This window comes from Aedes albopictus, chromosome 1, assembly GCF_035046485.1.
Source record: "Aedes albopictus strain Foshan chromosome 1, AalbF5, whole genome shotgun sequence".
Classification (NCBI taxonomy): Eukaryota; Metazoa; Arthropoda; class Insecta; order Diptera; family Culicidae; genus Aedes; species Aedes albopictus.
Window position 1 is genome coordinate 39,271,259 of NC_085136.1, and position 19,017 is coordinate 39,290,275.

The 19,017-nt window shown below is 40.7% G+C and overlaps 1 protein-coding gene across 2 annotated transcripts; it reads left to right on the forward strand.

Annotated features, from left to right (window-relative positions):
* Positions 1-2,016: 2,016 nt before the first annotated feature.
* On the forward strand, positions 2,017-12,405 carry LOC134284890 (protein twisted gastrulation-like). 2 transcript variants are annotated; one of them, XM_062844396.1, is made up of 4 exons: positions 2,017-2,207; positions 3,223-3,691; positions 11,570-11,711; positions 11,784-12,405. In XM_062844396.1, exons 2-4 carry the CDS (start codon positions 3,265-3,267, stop codon positions 11,974-11,976), a joined length of 762 nt encoding a protein of 253 aa, XP_062700380.1. In that variant the 5' UTR covers positions 2,017-2,207; positions 3,223-3,264; the 3' UTR covers positions 11,977-12,405. The 2 variants fall into 2 exon arrangements, with proteins under 2 accessions (XP_062700380.1, XP_062700379.1); XM_062844395.1 differs by having other exon boundaries at positions 2,020-2,207; positions 3,219-3,691.
* Positions 12,406-19,017: the final 6,612 nt, after the last annotated feature.

Here is a 19,017-nt window from a genome sequence, read left to right on the forward strand (position 1 = left end):
CATAAGATCCAGAAAAGCCAAGTCCTAGAAGTCCCAGAAGAACAAGAAGGCACCGAAGGCCCGAAGGACCCAAAAGCCTCAGAAGACCCAGAATACTCAGAAGACCCTGAAGATTCAGAAAACTCAGAAGACACATATGCATATAGACTACAATATGAAATTTTATAGACTTAGTAGACCCAGAAGACCCAAAAGACCTAAAATACAAGAAGACTCAGAAGACCCTGAATACACAAAAAAATTAGATGATTATGAAGACTTAAACTACTCAGTAGACTCAAAAGACCCAGAAGACTGAGGAGACTCAGAAGACCCAGAATACACAGAAGACTCAGAAGAACCTAGAGACTCAGAATACCGAGAAGATCCAGAAGACTCAGAAGATCCAGAAGGCTCAGTAGACCTAAAAATTACAGAAAACCCAGAAGACCCAGAGGACTCAGAAGGTTCAGAAGACTCAACCGACCCAGAAGACCCAAAAGATTCAGAAGACGTAGACAACCCAGAAGATTCAGAAGACCCTGAAAACACAGAAGACTCAGAAGACGCAGAAGTCCTCGAAGACCCTGTAGACCCAGAACACAGAAGACCCAGACGACTCAGAAGATGTAGAAGACTCAGAAAATTCGGAAGACCCCGAAAGCCCAGAAGACACAGAAGATTCAGAATGACCAAAAAGACCCAAGACGGAAGAACTAGAAAATTCAGATGAGCCCTAATGCCCAAAAGACATAAAAGACCCAGAAGAACCAAAAGATCCAAAAGACAAGGCAAAGATCCAAAGTATCAACAATCCAGCGTTCTAAAGATCCAAGTATATTCTGATAATCTAAAATTCCAAATATGCGAAGATCCGAAAATACCTTAGATCGGATGATCCAAAGTTCTGAAAAATCGATGATCCTCAACTTCATGAACTTAAAGATCCGTGGATGCCTGAAAAACTGAAGATCGAAGAATCTGAAAATTGGATTTTTTGTAGATCTTGAGGTTGTTTATTACCTTCAGATCTTTGTGTTTTCGGAATTTCAGATTTTTAAATTCATGGATCTTTGGATACTCTAAGGATTTCAGGATCTTTGCATTTTCGGAGCTGGGGATCTTCAGGTCTTCATCCGTCAGAGTTTTGGATCTTTGGATCATTGAATCTTCAGAGTTTCTTATCATTGAATTTAAGAATATTGGGATCTTCGGATTTTTAGTTCATCTGAACTTGAGATTTTTGATCGTTGGATTTGTGGATCTCCAAGACCTTGAATTTTGTTCGGATAGGTCGTTCTTTGAATCTGCAGATCTTCAGATTTGCAGATCTTCGTATTCTCGAATCTCTAGATATTCAACTTTCAGGATCTTGACATTTTTAGTTGATATTGCAGTTGATCATGCTTACTCTCCGTAATCATTTTGTGAAGACCCTTACCCATTGTAGTTATCTCGAAATGAAACCCGCGTGAGAATCCGAATTGCTCCGATCAAACTTCTTCTTACCGCGATCAGCCTGCAGCGCCTGCGGTTGGTCGAACCTTCGTGCGGCGCGGCGGCGGCGGACACAAGTCCATCCATTCACAAAAATTCCTGGAACTGTTCTTCGGTTGCATTCTTGTTGCCTTCGCTAAAAATAGGCGCACGATTCTTTCGATTCTTTGACTCGTCCAACAACAACAACGCAACGCAACGGTGTGGAAGCGATAGACCGACATCGGAGAGTGTGTGGTCGGTCAATGGGATAAAAGTTCCTACTTATCGCGATCGATGAAAGCCAAAGAAGAGTGCAGATCGGCATCGATCTCCGTTGTTATGAGAATGGAGGCGCCTTGCACTGCACAGCAGCATGTCTCTCGTCTTTCATCAATGGAGTCCGGACTCGGGGCACGTGTGTTCTCGCTTCGGTTGGAAAAGGTTGAAAATGAAGGTAGAATTTGAGAATTTTCGGAGAGTTACCTGGGTTGAGTTGGATACGAGAGAGAAATACGAAGAGAAGGACCACACTGCGGCGATCCGGCACCAGAGAAGATCGCGATCGCATACCGCTGCAGTCAAACGATCGCGAACCACCGACGAGAAAGCAACGTTGAGAAGCGCGCTCGAAGCGAAGATCGCCGCGAGATCAAGTTTTTTTCTTATTACCAGTTGCCAGACTAGGAGTGTGTTGAGATTCTGTGCTTTGTGTTGGAGGGGCAACTTCTTTCCAGAAAGGTGCACCACAGGTGAATTTGGGAACGATCGAGTCGTGTTTTTGGGACGCTATTTGGCGAGATCAGTGCGTTGCGTATCGTGCGAGGACTGGGCTACAGTGCAGAAGTGATCGATAAGGTGGAAATGCAATCAATTTTGGACTTCCTGTAAGCTGGATGGGAAAGGAATTTTGACTTTTCCTTTGCGTACGCGTGAGAGTACGTCTGAGTTCAGCATCGCTGGAGTGGACTGTGGTTGTATTGGTGGTGGCTGGATCAAGTAACTACCAATACAGGTTGGAAAGGTGATCACAACAATCAACACCAATACCAGTTTGGTGTACGAAAGCGATCGATAATGCGTGATCGTGTTGTTTATACAAACATAGCGTGGGAAAATGGGAAGGCTTTGGGATAAAAATTCATAAACTACGAAAAACCTTGTGAAATTCGCGATTTTTTAAGAATTTCATCACAATTGAAGATCGTTAAAGCGATCGCAACGATTTGCAAACAATCTAATACGTGATCGACCGCTGATCAGCACCAAACTCGCAGTGATCATCCGCATTCCACCGGTCTAAACCAGAGCCTCTCAAATGTATTGGTTGAACTCTTCAACTGCGCTGTTCCACTGTGGACAAGAGACCATTCACCATATATTAAATGCGCAAGTTGATTTGTTTACATACTAATTACTCCCGGAGAAGAGGAAACTATCGTCAAGTTGCTTTCGATGATCGGTCCGTGTGCGATCACGCAGTGATTTGTTTATCTTTTGACGGGGAATTTTCGCTACTTAGCCACTCCATACCTACCTACGCCCAAAGTGATCGTGAAAGGTTTCACCTCTGATGACATTCCGCAGATATCAGCGCGATCGCGCGAAACGATCACTTGCCGCGTAGTCGACCTTGGCTGTCGCACAGTCGTCGCTAGAAGTCAAAACACACTGATCTCGTCAGACTTGCTGGGGACATCAGCACAAGTGGATTCATTCATAAAGCGACGAAGCTTATCGACTTCCGTTGATCTTTTTCGCAGAAAGACTACGCAGAACTGTGTCGTGTGACGAACCAAGTCGGACGTCATGCTGGAAGGAAGGAAGATTCTGGTGGTGTGGCTGGGGGCGGCCGTAGGGTTGATCTGCTTGGCCCAGTTTGCCTACTCGTGCAACGAGATGGTCTGCGCCAGTATCGTGTCCAAGTGCATGTTGACGCAGAGCTGCAAGTGCGACATGAAGAACTGCTCCTGTTGTAAGGAGTGTTCCGAGTGCCTGAGCTATTTGTACACGGAGTGTTGTAGCTGTTTGGAGATGTGCCCGAAGCCGAACGAAACGACCAACGAGCTGAGCAAGCAGTCCCACGTGGAAGAATTGGAAGGCTTCCCGAATCTGTTCAACGTGCTGACCTCGGAGGAGGATCCGGAGGAACGCTGGCGGATTTACACGTTCCCGATCGATCTGGATGCCGCGATGTACGGGTCGAATGCCGAGACAGGAATGAAGTACTTGATGCGTGAGTATCTTTGATGTTGGTTTAGGAATTCTCTATTTTAGGAAACTGAAGGAGTTTTGTCATCAATTCCTTTCTAAGGCAACCCTTTAAACTTTCTCGGTAATTCTTTAAGAAACTATTTGGCAAATTTCTTTGAGATTATTATCAAATTTTTTAAGAAAATTTCTCGGTAATTCGTTCAACAATAATTTTTTGAAATTTCTTTAGGCATTGGCTTTAGAAAATCATTCGGAAAATGCTTTGGCAGTTCGTCAAGCCTTCGGAAACTTCTTGAGAAAATGCTTTCGCACTTTTACAGAAATACCTTTGGCAATTTCTTATTTTTTTGTATTTTTTGAAATTCATTTGAGAACTTATTTAGCAACTTCTATGAAATATCCTTCGATATTTATGGTAGGTGTTTGTCAGGCAGTTTTTCGAAAAGTTCGTCGTGTTAGCCTTCAAAAACTCCTTTGAGAATTGATTCAGCGTTTCTCTGAATTCCTTCAGAAATTTCTATTGAGAATTTCTGAATTCTCAAAATAGTTATTTTAGAAAAAAAAATGGCCGTAGAAATTTACAAAGAACTTGCAACGAAAAAATAATTCCAAAAATATGCGGAAAAAATCTAAAATAATTGCCAGAGAAATTTCCAAACAAATTGTCAATAACTTTGGCATTTTTTATGAGAATTCCTTCGGAATGTATTTCAGCAATTCCTTTAAACATTTATTCACCAATACCTTAAGGAATTTCTTTGCAATAGCTTTGGAAAATCATTCGGTAATTCTTCTTTCTATTTTTCGTTTTTTTAGCGAATGGTTAGGCCAATTGCTTCAAAAATGCTTTCGTAATTTATTTACGAGTTTCTTTAACAATTTTGATAGGCATTCGAATTTTTTCTTCGGGAATTTTCGGCAAACTCTCTTTAAAATTTCTTAGGGAACTTTTCAGTCAATTTCTGTGAAAACACTGTCAATTTAAAAGTTCGAAGGAAGTTTCGAGAACTTCGTAAGGCGCTCGTTTCAGATTTAGATTTGGATTGGATTTGGATTTAGATTTGGATTTGGATTTGGATTGGATTGGATTTGGATTGGATTTGGATTGGATTTGGATTGGATTTGGATCGGATTTGGATTGGATTTGGATTGGATTTGGATTGGATTTGGATTGGATTTGGATTGGATTTGGATTGGATTTGGATTGGATTTGGATTGGATTTGGATTGGATTTGGATTGGATTTGGATTGGATTTGGATTGGATTTGGATTGTATTTGGATTGGATTTGGGTTGGATTGGATTTGGATTGGATTTATATTGGATTTGGATCGGATTTGGATTGGATTTGGATTGGATTTGGATTGGATTTGGATTGGATTTGGATTGGATTTGGATTGGATTTGGATTGGATTGGATTTTGATTGGATTTGGATTGGATTTGGATTTGGATTGGATTTGAATTGGATTTGGATTGGATTTGGATTGGATTTGGATTGGATTTGGATTGGATTTGGATCGGATTTGGATTGGATTTGGATTGGATTTGGATTGGATTTGGATTGGATTCGGATTGGATTTGGATTAGATTTGGAATGGATTTGGATTGGATTTGGATTGGATTTGGATTTGGATTGGATTTGGATTGGATTTGGATTGGATTTGGATTGGATTTGGATTGGATTTGTATTGGATTTGGATTGGATTTGGATTGGATTTGGATTGGATTTGGATTGGATTGGGATTGGATTTAGATTGGACTGGATTTTGGCTTTTAATTGAATTTGGATTGGATTTGGAGGCTATGAATTGGACTGGATTTTGGCTACTAATTGAATTTGGATTGGATTTGGATTGGATTTAGATTGGATTTGGATTGGATTTGGATTGGATTTGGATTGGATTTGGATTGGATTTGGATTGGATTTGGATTGGATTTGGATTGGATTTTGATTAGATTTGGATTGGATTTGGATTGGATTTGGATTGGATTTGGATTGGATTTGGATTGGATTTGGATTGGATTTGGATTGGATTAGATTGGATTGAATTTGGATTGGATTTGGATTGGATTGGATTTTGAATTGGATTTGGATTGAATTTGGATGGGATTTGGATTGGATTTGGATTGGATTTGGATTGGATTGGATTTGGATTGGATTGGATTGAATTTGGATTGGATTTGGATTGGATTGGATTTGGATTGGATTTGGATTGGATTTGGATTGGATTTGGATTGGATTTGGATTGGATTTGGATTGGATTGGATTAGATTGGATTGAATTTGGATTGGATTTGATTTTGAATTGGATTAGGATTGAATTTGGATGGGATTTGGATTGGATTTGGATTGGGTTTGGATTGGATTTGGATTGGATTGGGATTGTATTTAGATTGGACTGGATTTTGGCTTTTAATTGAATTTGGATTGGATTTGGAGGCTATGGATTGGACTGGATTTTGGCTTCTAATTGAATTTGGATTGGATTTGGATTGGATTTGGATTGGATTTAGATTGGATTTGGATTGGATTTGGATTGGATTTGGATTGGATTTGGATTGGATTTGCATTGGATTTGGATTGGATTTGGATTGGATTTGGATTGGATTTGGATTGGATTTGGATTGGATTTGGATTGGATTTGGATTGGATTTGGATTGGATTTGGATTGGATTTGGATTGGATTTGGATTGGATTTGGATCGGATTTGGATTGGATTTGGATTGGATTTGGATTGGATTTGGATTGGATTTGGATTGGATTTGGATTGGATTTGGATTGGATTTGGATTGGATTTGGATTGGATTTGGATTGGATTTGGATTGGATTTGGATTGGATTTGGATTGGATTTGGATTGGATTTGGATTGGATTTGGATTGGATTTGGATTGGATTTGGATTGGATTTGGATTGGATTTGGATTGGATTGGATTAGATTGGATTGAATTTGGATTGGATTTGATTTTGAATTGGATTTGGATTGAATTTGGATGGGATTTGGATTGGATTTGGATTGGATTGGATTTGGATTGGATTGGATTGGATTGAATTTGGATTGGATTTGGATTGGATTTGGATTGGATTTGGATTGGAATTGGATTGGATTTGGATTGAATTTGGATTGGATTTGGATTGGATTGGATTAGATTGGATTGAATTTGGATTGGATTTGATTTTGAATTGGATTAGGATTGAATTTGGATGGGATTTGGATTGGATTTGGATTGGATTTGGATTGGATTTGGATTGGATTTGGATTGGATTTGGATTGGATTTGGATTGGATTGGGATTGGATTTAGATTGGACTGGATTTTGGCTTTTAATTGAATTTGGATTGGATTTGGAGGCTATGGATTGGACTGGATTTTGGCTTCTAATTGAATTTGGATTGGATTTGGATTGGATTTGGATTGGATTTAGATTGGATTTGGATTGGATTTGGATTGGATTTGGATTGGATTTGGATTGGATTTGGATTGGATTTGGATTGGATTTGGATTGGATTTGGATTGGATTTGGATTGGATTTGGATTGGATTTGGATTGGATTTGGATTGGATTTGGATTGGATTTGGATTGGATTTGGATTGGATTTGGATTGGATTTGGATTGGATTTGGATTGGATTTGGATTGGATTTGGATTGGATTTGGATTGGATCGGATTGGGTTTGGATTGGATTTGGATTGGATTTGGATGGGATTTGGATTGGATTTGGATTGGATTGGATTAGATTGGATTGAATTTGGATTGGATTTGATTTTGAATTGGATTTGGATTGAATTTGGATGGGATTTGGATTGGATTTGGATTGGATTGGATTTGGATTGGATTGGATTGGATTGAATTTGGATTGGATTTGGATTGGATTTAAATTGAATTTGGATTGGATTTGGATTGGATTTGGATTGGATTTGGATTGGAATTGGATTGGATTTGGATTGAATTTGGATTGGATTTGGATTGGATTTGGATTGGATTTGGATTGGATTTGGATTGGATTTGGATTGGATTTGGATTGGATTTGGATTGGATTTGGATTGGATTTGGATTGGATTTGGATTGGATTTGGATTGAATTTGGATTGGATTTGGATTGGATTTGGATTGGATTTGGATTGGATTTGGATTGGATTTGGATTGGATTTGGATTGGATTTGGATTGGATTTGGATTGGATTTGGATTGGATTTGGATTGGATTTGGATTGGATTTGGATTGGATTCGAATTGGATTCGGATTGGGTTTGGATTGGATTTGGATTGGATTTGGATTGGATTTGGATTGGATTTGGATTGGATTTGAATTGGATTTGAATTGGATTTGGATTGGATTTGGATTGGATTTGGATTGGATTTGTATTGGATTTGGATTGGATTTTGATTGGATTTGGATTGGATTTGGATTTGGATTTGGATTGGATTTGGATTGGATTTGGATTGGATTTGGATTGGATTTGGATTGGATTTGGATTGGATTTGGATTGGATTGGATTGGATTTGGATCGGATTTGGATTGGATTTGGATTGGATTTGGATTGGATTTGGATTGGATTTTGATTGGATTTGGATTTGGATTAAATTTGGATTGGATTTGGATTGGATTTGGATTGGATTTGGATTGGATTTGGATTGGATTTGGATTGGATTTGGATTGGATTTGGATTGGATTTGGATTGGATTTGGATTGGATTTGGATTGGATTTGGATTGGATTTGGATTGGATTTGGATTGGATTTGGATTGGATTTGGATTGGATTTGGATTGGATTTGGATTGGATTTGGATTGGATTTGGATTGGATTTGGATTGGATTTGGATTGGATTTAGATTGGACTGGATTTTGGCTTTTAATTGAATTTGGATTGGATTTGGAGGCTATGGATTGTATTTAGATTGGCTTTTAATTGAATTTGGATTGGATTTGGATTGGATTAAGATTGGATTTGGATTGGATTTCGATTGGATTTGGATTGGATTTGGATTGGATTTGGATTGGATTTGGATTGGATTTGGATTGGATTTGGATTGGATTTGGATTGGATTTGGATTGGATTTGGATTGGATTTGGATTGGATTTGGATTGGATTTGGATTGGATTTGGATTGGATATTGGATTGGATTTGGATTGGATTTGGATTGGATTTGGATTGGATTTGGAATTGGATTTGGATTGGATTTGAATTGGATTTGGATTGGATTTGGATTGATTTGGATTGGATTTGGATTGGATTTGGATTGGATTTGGATTGGATTTGGATTGGATTTGGATTGGATTTGGATTGGATTTGGATTGGATTTGGATTGGATTTGGATTGGATTTGGATTGGATTTGGATTGGATTTGGATTGGATTTGGATTGGATTTGGATTGGATTTGGATTGGATTTGGATTGGATTTGGATTGGATTGGATTGATTTGGATTGGATTTGAATTGGATTTGGATTGGATTTGGATTGGATTTGGATTGGATTTGGATTGGATTTGGATTGGATTTGGATTGGATTTGGATTGGATTTGGATTGGATTTGGATTGGATTGGATTGGATTTAGATTGGATTGGATTGGATTGGATTTTTGAATTGGATTTGGATTGAATTTGGATGGGATTTGGATTGGATTGGATTTGGATTTGGATTGGATGAATTTGGATTGGGTTTGGATTGGATTTGGATTGGATTTGGATTGGATTAGATTTTGGATTGGATTTGGATTGATTTGGTTGGGATTTGGTTGGTGGATTTGGATTTGGATTTGGATTGGATTGGATTTGGATTGGATTTGGATTGATTTGGTGGGATTTGATTGGATGGATTTGGATTTGGATTGGATGATTTGGATTGGATTTGGATTGGATTGGATTTGGATTGGATTTGGATTGGGATTTGGATTGGATTTGGATTGGATTTGGATTGGATTTGGATTGGGTTTGGATTGGATTTGGATTGGATTGGATTTGGATGGGATTAGGATTGGATTTGGATTGGATTTGGATGGGTTGGATTAGAATTGGATTGAATTTGGATTGGATTTGGATTGGATTTTGAATTGGATTAGGATTGAATTTGGATTGGATTGGATTGGATTTGGATTGGATTTGGATTGGATTTGGATTGGATTTGGATTGGATTTGGATTGGATTTGGATTGGATTTGGATTGGATTTGGATTGGATTCGGATTGGATTTGGATTGGATTTGGATTGGATTGGATTGGATTTGGATTGGATTTGGATTGGATTTGGATTGGATTTGGATTGGATTTGGATTGGATTGGATTTGGATTGGATTTGGATTGGATTTGGTTGGATTTGGATTGGATTGGATTGGATTTGGATTGGATTGGATTGGTTTGGAGTTGGATTTGGATTGGATTTGGTTGGATTGGATTTGGATTGGATTTGGATTGGATTTGGATGGATTTGGATTGGATTTGGATTGGTTTGGATTGGATTTGGATAGGGTCTTGGATTGAATTTGGATTAGATTTGTAATTGATTTGTATTGGATTTGGATTGATTTGTAATTGATTTGTATTGGATTTGGATTGGATTTGGTTTAGATTTGGGTTGGATTTGGATTGGATTTGGATTGGATTTTTATTGGATATAGATTGGATTTGGATTGGATTTGGATTGGATTGGATTTAGATTGGATTTGTATTGGATTTGAATTGGATTTGAATTGAATTGGGATCGAATAAGAATTGGATTTGTATCGGATTGGAGTTGGGTTGGATTTGGATCGAATGAGAATTGGATTTGGATTGGATTTGATTTATATTGGATTGGGAATGAATTTGGATTCGGTTTGGATTGGATTTTAAAATCCAATCCAAATCCAAATCCAATCCAATCCAAATCTAATCCAAATCCATTCCAAATCCATTCCAAATCCAATCCAAATTCAATCCAAATCCAATCCAAATCCAATCCAAATCCAATCCAAATCCAATCCAAATCCAATCCAAATCCAATCCAAATCCAATCCAAATCCAATCCAAATCCAATCCAAAACCAATCCAAAACCAATCAAAATCCAATCCAAATCCAATCCAAATCTAATCCAAATCCTATCCAAATCCAATCCAAATCCATTCCAAATCCAATCCAAATCCAATCCAAATCCAATCCAAATCCAATCCAAATCCAATCCAAATCCAGTCCAAATCCAGTCCAAATCCAATCCAAATCCAATCCAAATCCAATCCAAATCCAATCCAAATCCAATCCAAATCCAATCCAAATCCAATCCAAATCCAATCCAAATCCAATCCAAATCCAATCCAAATCCAATCCAAATCCAATCCAAATCCAATCCAAATCCAATCCAAATCCAATCCAAATCCAATCCAAATCCAATCCAAATCCAATCCAAATCCAATCCAAATCCAATCCAAATCCAATCCAAATCCAATCCAAATCCAATCCAAATCCAATCCAAATCCAATCCAAATCCAATCCAAATCCAATCCAAATCCAATCCAAATCCAATCCAAATCCAATCCAAATCCAATCCAAATCCAATCCAAATCCAATCCAAATCCAATCCAAATCCAATCCAAATCCAATCCAAATCCAATCCAAATCCAATCCAAATCCAATCCAAATCCAATCCAAATCCAATCCAAATCCAATCCAAATCCAATCCAAATCCAATCCAAATCCAATCCAAATCCAATCCAAATCCAATCAAAATTCAATCCAAATCCAATCCAAATCCAATCAAAATCTAATCCATATCCATCCCAAATCCCGATCATCAATCCCTTTATCTAAACATGGGGTTCCCTAAACAATAGGCAGGATTCAGTGGACAAAGAAGACTTTCTATTATTTTGGATATCACGATCTTAGTGTTTTTGAACAGATTCGACTAATTTCCTTCATCTGTTTCAACCCATACAGATTCTAGCGATAACGACCTGAAACCCCGTCTGGACACCCCATCCAAAATGACGGTCAACTGCACCGTTGCGTACATGGCCCAATGCATGTCCTGGAACAAGTGCAAGGAGAGCTGCATCACGATGGGAGCCACCAGCTATCGGTAGGAATCGGGCGTTCCCTAAACATTGCACTCATCACAGCCTGCATCTAATCGACCCTTCCCTTCCCATAGATGGTTCCACGACGGTTGCTGCGAGTGCGTCGGCCAGACGTGCATCAACTACGGCATCAACGATTCCCGCTGCCGGGAGTGTCCGGAGAACAAGGACCTCGATCTGGACGACATACCGAACGAGGACGAGCTGGACTACGGCGACGGGGTCGGCCCGCTGGACAATGGCGGTGTGGAGTCGACGAATATCTGAACGGGGGCGGCGGCGGCTTGGTGGGCGGTGGGGACGGCGATGATGGTGGCAAAAGTGACGGTACCTGTTTGGAGCTAGGTGTGGTGGAGATCAAGAATAGCAGCGACGGAGGGCAGTCAGGTGTAATGTGCCTTATTAGATGTGTGCGTTTCGCGTTTTTGTGTTTTTCTGCGAGAGAAAACGAACGGAACGCTTAGGATTAAAAACGAAACTCTGTGTATTAGACGGGAAACGAAGTATTTGCGCTGAATGTACTTGAAGCACGGAGGGAAGCGTGTCAGAGGAGAAGGACTACGTACTTTGTTCTACATATTTAAATTAAATGCAATGGGGAGTCCGGATTAGTGACGGTGAAATGAAGTATTGCAACTAATACTTAAATATTTTTATTTTTGTAAAATAAATCTGTAATCGTATATTGGTTTTAAATTTGGGAAAGTTTTTAATTCACAGTGACATTCCTAAAATTACCAACAATGTATCAGCATTATAGAGCGAATTTGATTTCCGTTTGAAAATGTCAAATTTTAAACACATCCTTATCAATAATTGCCTCAGCGCTAACACCACTTGGCCTGCCTCAGCATGAAGTGAAACTGGCCTAAGAAGCCTGAATCTTCAGGATGTTCTATTGTTATGAACCCGTTGTGGTAAGTAGCTATAGGCTTACTTAACGCTTTATGCGTTTTCTACTGTGCCCTTTTCAGGGCGCTGCTCGAAACCATTGTGGTACGCTTATGTGATTATGTCGACCCTATTCCCTTACCTTCCTTTTCCATATCTTTTCCCTTATTCCTCCCTTGGCTCTCCCTCAGGTAAATGATGAATAGGCTTGTATTCATGGCGATGGCACAAATTTCCCAAATGGAGGAGAACGTGCCTCTGGAGCCGACCTACTGATACCTGATACCTGCCTCTGCATCTAGGTATCCGCAATCATGTACTTTATCTTGGTCGAGTTTATCGTCAAGCCTGTCCTCACTACCTTCTTCTTCGATGCCGATATAGTCATTTGATCGTTTTGATCCATCCCGGACGCCAATCTACGTCGCAGAAACCTATCAGCAACAGTTCTGGTTCGTCTTATGTTCCCAGCCTTAATCCGTAGTCGATGGTAGAGATCAAGTAACGGACGACTCTCTTGGCTTCCGTCCAACCTACGGTTGTAGGGCAGATCATATACCGGCTCAGGATACCTACACAAGCAGCGATGTCCGGACGATTATGTGTGGTCAAATATAGCAGACAGCCGATCTCCTTCCAGCCCAAAACGTGTTACAACCTTCCTGCGGCAGATTGTGGAACTCCTCCAGGTTTCCAGGTCCGTATCCCAAGAACCAGCTGATATCGCCGTGTATCGTCACCGTCAGTAGGATTGTCGATTGTCTCACCACATTTGCAGACAATCAATCCAGGCGCTTCCGCAACAAACAAGTATCAAACAGGAAGGCTTCGAAATCCAAATCCTATACAATCGTAGCCATGGTCCAGTGCCACAGGCCAGCGGTCTGCTCTAGGCCGTACACACTCTTGTGGAGTCTGCAGACCTAGCGTTCCTTGCCCGGAACCGCAAAATCTTGAGGCTGTCACTTGTGAATCAACGTACGTGATACAGATATTCAGGTGTTCAACCTGCAACTCATAGTGTCCAGCTATGGTCAGTAATACACGAAAAGTCGACTGTAAGGCAACGGGCACCGAAACTTTCTCATAGTCCCATCCGTACCGTTGCCCGAACCCTTGGGCAACGAGCCAATCCTTGCACCGATCAATGTTATCGGCAGCATCTAGCTTCTTCTCACAAGATGAGAGACTGAGAGTACGCCTCGTTGACCGCCTCCAACCAATCATTCTTCTCTGAGCATGTCGCTAGTTCATCACAGTCCATATAGCTGTCAATCCAAAGATTTAATCGTTCAGTCTTGCTGTAACGACATCTTTGGTCGCCCGCTAACTCCAGAACTTGACGCATGGCAGGCACGAAGATACTCAAGAAAGTCAAAGGTATTTTCTTTCCGAAAAGTTTCTGGATCGACCGGGAGTTGAGCCCGTCACCCTCCAGCATGGTCGTGCTGACACCCACTGAAAAGCTGAAACAAGGAAGGCAGTTTCTAGCTAGGAAACATGAGCTCTTTGGTCGACAGGCACAGGATGATGGGAGGGAAGAGGAAAGAAGCGTTCCAGTATGCGGTGCAGCCAGAGGAGTACGAATCTGCACTGAACGAAAACCCCCGCCGTTCAAAGAATGATTCTTCATTCAATACGATTTAAATCCACAGAATCAGAATTTTGAATGATTCCACAGCAGAATGATTTTACTGCGTCCTTCTGAATGAAAATCATCCTTTGATAAAATAACAATTGACACAATTATTGAATGATATTTTGCTTGGGGTTTGTTGTGACTGATTGTCATCTCAAAACCATCTGAAAGCATTTCCCTGTGTATCCCATACCAAAAATCATTCAATTTAGGATCAATGTCTGTTATCTTTGAAAACAACATGGCGAAGTTGAAGAGCAATCGTAAGAAGGATTAAAGTGGACTGATTGTCGAGCGTTATTTACACATCATGAAAGGTAAGATGAAATAGGTTTAGATTCAATATAGGACTTAAATCTGACTGTTTGGTATACTTTTACAGAACATCCGCTTCGAGCCACACATCCCGTGATAACATCGGATCCTCGCTCGGCTATTTTCAAGAATATTAAGTATCAAGAATATTATAAGTTTATTGTGCACAATAAATTGACAAAATGCTTTGAAATTGGTGTATTTAGTTTCATTTTCATTCCTCATTTTATATATTTTTTAGTAATAACAAACCCCTATAAAATCAAATAAAAAAAGAAATGAATATCATTCACTTATCGTATTCTTGAAAAGCAGTGAAAATCATCCTTGCTTTGGATGGTCAATATTCAAATTGTTTTGATTTTGAAGGAGGCTGAATCAAATGAAAAATCATCCAAATCTTGTCCCAAAATAGGCATGGGGCTCAGATGAGGCAAAAATCATTCAATTCATGGCGGGGGTTTTCGCTCAGTGTGATCAAAGAATGGGTAATGCATACACTCTGAAAAGTTTTCACGTCCGATTTACATGAAAACATAGATAGTTTTCGTCCATCCACTTTTACATGTAAGCTTTACCGGAATGACACGTAACCCAAAGAAAAACCAAATCCGAGAGTTCTCGTGAAAAGTCAGGTAAATGTGACATGATTTTCCGGTAATATTGACGTGATATTGTCAGTCACTTCCACATGGAAATTAAGTCAATTTTACCTGAAATGTTATTCCATTTTAAATGTCTTTCATGTCATTTTTCGTGACTTTTTAGCCAAAATAATTCAGTACAGATCCGGAAAAAGGTTTTGGTTTGATTCGATTTATTTTAATCAATATTGAACAAATTACATGATGCAAGCTTCCGGAACATAAGCTGTCACGGCGGAGGTCACAACTGAATTTGTCGATAAGGGCTCCGATGCATGGCTGACCTGCACCAGATCGTAATCACAGTGGGAGACGCTTCCTCTTCTGAAGAATCCGGTTGGTCATCATCTGGCGCTTCGGACGGATGCACTTCTTGTTGATCACTATTGTATTTTTTGGGTCGAGAATCGCGACCTGGAACGTTGAATTGTTAGCTGCACTTTGATTGGTAAAAATGGACAAATTTGCCAATAACCGAATAGTAGATTTCTAAAAAAAAAAACAAAATTGAGTCAGCTATCATATGAAGGATAGGATAGGTAAGTTAAACTTACGTTCTGATTTTTTCCAGGAACTCAATCAGCACAAACAACTGAGCGTTTCTTGGCACCAAGCTCTCGTCTTCGAATAGCTCCAAAATTTACATGAGTTGATCTTCAATCACCGTAATAAGATTGAAAATTCCAATGCCGCGTTCTGAAATATTTGAAAACAGAAAGATGATGAGTTAATATTATGTTAAAATAAGTATTTTGTTTAATTGTAGACATTACCTTCTAAAAAATGCAGCAAACTATACGGAAACTTCAGATCAATTAGCAGATCGTCGACTAATTTGTTTGTGGGCGCCATATTGGTTTATTTCTGCATACATGAAATTCCCGTAAACCTCGTTTCCAGGCTCGTTTCGCGGAAATGTCAAACTCGCAAACACACCAACACAAATGCACCGAAGCTATCCACGTGTAAATATGATTAATGTTACTAAACATTCGAGTAAACATGAAGTGAAAAGCAGGTAAAAGTTACATGAATCACGTAACTTATGTGATTTTGTGAATCTAAGTCAGTTACATGAAATTTAACGTGGATCGGACGTGAAGAATTTTTAGAGTGTACGAAAGCAGCTGTGTGGAAAGTGCGATATCTTACCCGGTGTCTGTGATGGGGAGAAAAAAGAGTTAAAAGCATACCTTACCGAATATTTATGTTCCTTTTGTTTTGTATCTAATTGCCAAGCGGACCATGAAGCTACATCAGAAGGAGCAATAGAGGTAATAAACTATAGAGGGAGAATGTCGCTGGCGTCGCCGCCGCAACATCTCTTGCTGGCAAAGATAGGGAGGGATATAAGTGTCAAAGCGAAAAAGTATGCAGTTTGACAGATAGATACCCGGGATGTTTGCGAACGAGAACAAAGGGAACAGCAGCGACATTCGTCCTCTATAGTTTATTAACTCTATTGAAGGAGCAGAAGAAGCGGCTGTGTTTTTATTGGCAGAAACCCGACCATTTCCGAAAGAATTACCGACAGTGGCTGCATATGCAGCAGAAGAAAAGGGATGGGAAATCAGTAAGGGTGAAGGCAGTGAAATAAAACAAGAAGAAGAGTGATGTGAAGACCAAACTAACGGCGGAAGAGGACGTTCCGTTTTGTTGTATGGTTGAGAACTGTGGGGTATGAATATAGTTTAGTGTTATTCCCCTTGCGTGGCCATCCCCTAGCAAGCATCAGTGACAGCCAGCACCATGACGATGTTGTCAAGGTGAAGCTTCCTCGTTTAGGAGAGGAGCTTTGGCGGAACAATTTGCCTTCATCGCGTGGTTCCGGATTATACCAAGCATGATACCAAGTGATTCTACTGTAGTTTGCTAAGATGGCGGGGAACGGATTGTTCCAGTGAGTTACGCAATATTCACAGGAACAGTCGCCATAAGGGTTGTTGGTAAATGGCCATATGGTTGTTCCAGCAATGTTGCAGTCGCAATGTATGGTTAAGTCGGACAGAGGTTGAGAATGCTCCCCCATGTATGGTTCGGACAGAGGTGGAGAATGCGTCAACGGCGAGTTTAAGGCGTCTACCTTCTGATGGACCACCTTGGAGTGTTTGGATGTCCTGCATACGTCCATATCCCGGACGTTAAACGAACGAACTTTGACTGTAAGTCACGAAAACTGATGTTTGTTAGATATTGCGAGGATCGCAAGGCGTTAAGGTTCCTGGATCCTGAAAGCAATGGAATCACGATGAATCGTGATGCGCGCTTCATTGAGGGGCTGAACATTCCCCACATGGCTGAGCCCAAAGCGCAGACACCGGAAGAGATCGAGACTGAACTCGAATGGCCCGAAGCCGTAGCATCTCAGGCGGAGAACGGTGCTCGGGAAGAACAGTGCGTTCAGGAGAAGCAACTGATTCCGTGAGAATCCGACCACGATTCCGATGAAACATTCAACGACTGTGAAGAAAAAGACCATGATTATGATCGAGTTGCAGGACAAGCAGTAGTAAGCGGTCGTGCAGAGGGATGCTCCCGACTAGACTTCGTAGTTGACGTGATCCTCGTAGTTGAAGATGATCCAGTTTCATATGAGGAAGCAGTCCATAAGGACCGGAACAGGACTTCTGACAAGCAGCGATGAAAGAGGTGTTTGGCAACCTAATGCAGAACGAGACCTGGACGTTGGAGGAATTGCCTGCCGGACGAAAACCAATAAGTAGCGAATGGATTTTTAAGAAGAAGGAGGATAGCGCTGAAAATGTCACCAGGTTCAGCACCAGGTACAAGGCCCGCTTAGTTGCCCATGGTTTCTCGCAACAGTCCGGGATTTAATACGACTCCGTCTTTGCACCAGGGGCTGCGCGAACTACGTTGAAAGTTTTGCTGACTGCTGCCGCTCATAAGCGGATGAAGGTTCGTCACCTGGACGTCGAAGGTGCGTACATGCATGACCGACTAAAGGAGGAGCTGTACCTGCAGCAACCGAAGGGTTTCCAGCAAGGTCAAGAGAAGCAAGTTTGCAAACTACAACGCAGTCTTTACGGACTGAAACAAAGAGCACAAGTATGGAACGAAACGATCCGTGGAACTCTCGAAGCGTTACAGTTCAGGCAATCGGCAGCTGATCCTTGTTTATTTACGAAGAGTACTGTATATTCTGTTGACGATATAATTGTAGCCTGTATTTCGGAGGAGTTGACATTGTCATCCTTAGGTGACGTCAGTTGTTTCCTGAGGATCCGGATCGAAAAGGACATCGATGGCTACTGCTTCACCGATCATAAAGGTTACATTTCGAAGATCGCGAACCGATACAACCTTGACCGTGCCAGAGGATCGAAAACCCCGCTAGGCACAGACTACTACCGCAGTAGGGAAGGCAGTAAGGTGATACCCGATAACAGAGATCACCAATGCTTCATCGGGGCGTTGCTTAACGTGGCTGTGAACACACGGCCAGACGTAGCAGCCAGCGTAGCTATTCTGAGCTGACGAGTTAGCGCCCCAACGGAAGCAGATTGGGTGGAGTCAAAGAGAGTGGTGCGGTACCTAGCCACCACGAACGATTACGCACTCAAACTAATAAGCAACAGAGCAGAACCGCCGATTAGTCAGCTATAGCGACACCCACTGGAGTGCCGATACGGACAATCGCAATTCCAATACCGGAAACGTACTTCAACTCGGACATGCAACAATAGTATGGGTCAGCCACAAACAGAATCGCGTAGACATCATCGTCATTATCAACCATTTAAAACCAGTTTTCCTGCTCAGAAATGGCGGTTTCAGCAATGAGGAATGAAAAACAATAAA

What these genes read in the sequence shown, in the direction of transcription:
- LOC134284890 (XM_062844396.1), top strand. Translation starts at nt 3,265, where the DNA reads ATGCTGGAAGGAAGGAAGATTCTGGTGGTGTGGCTGGGGGCGGCCGTA. An exon ending in AGGAATGAAGTACTTGATGC is followed by an intron (nt 3,692 to 11,569) that starts GTGAGTATCTTT and finishes CAACCCATACAG; the next exon opens with ATTCTAGCGATAACGACCTG. An exon ending in ATGGGAGCCACCAGCTATCG is followed by an intron (nt 11,712 to 11,783) that starts GTAGGAATCGGG and finishes CCCTTCCCATAG; the next exon opens with ATGGTTCCACGACGGTTGCT.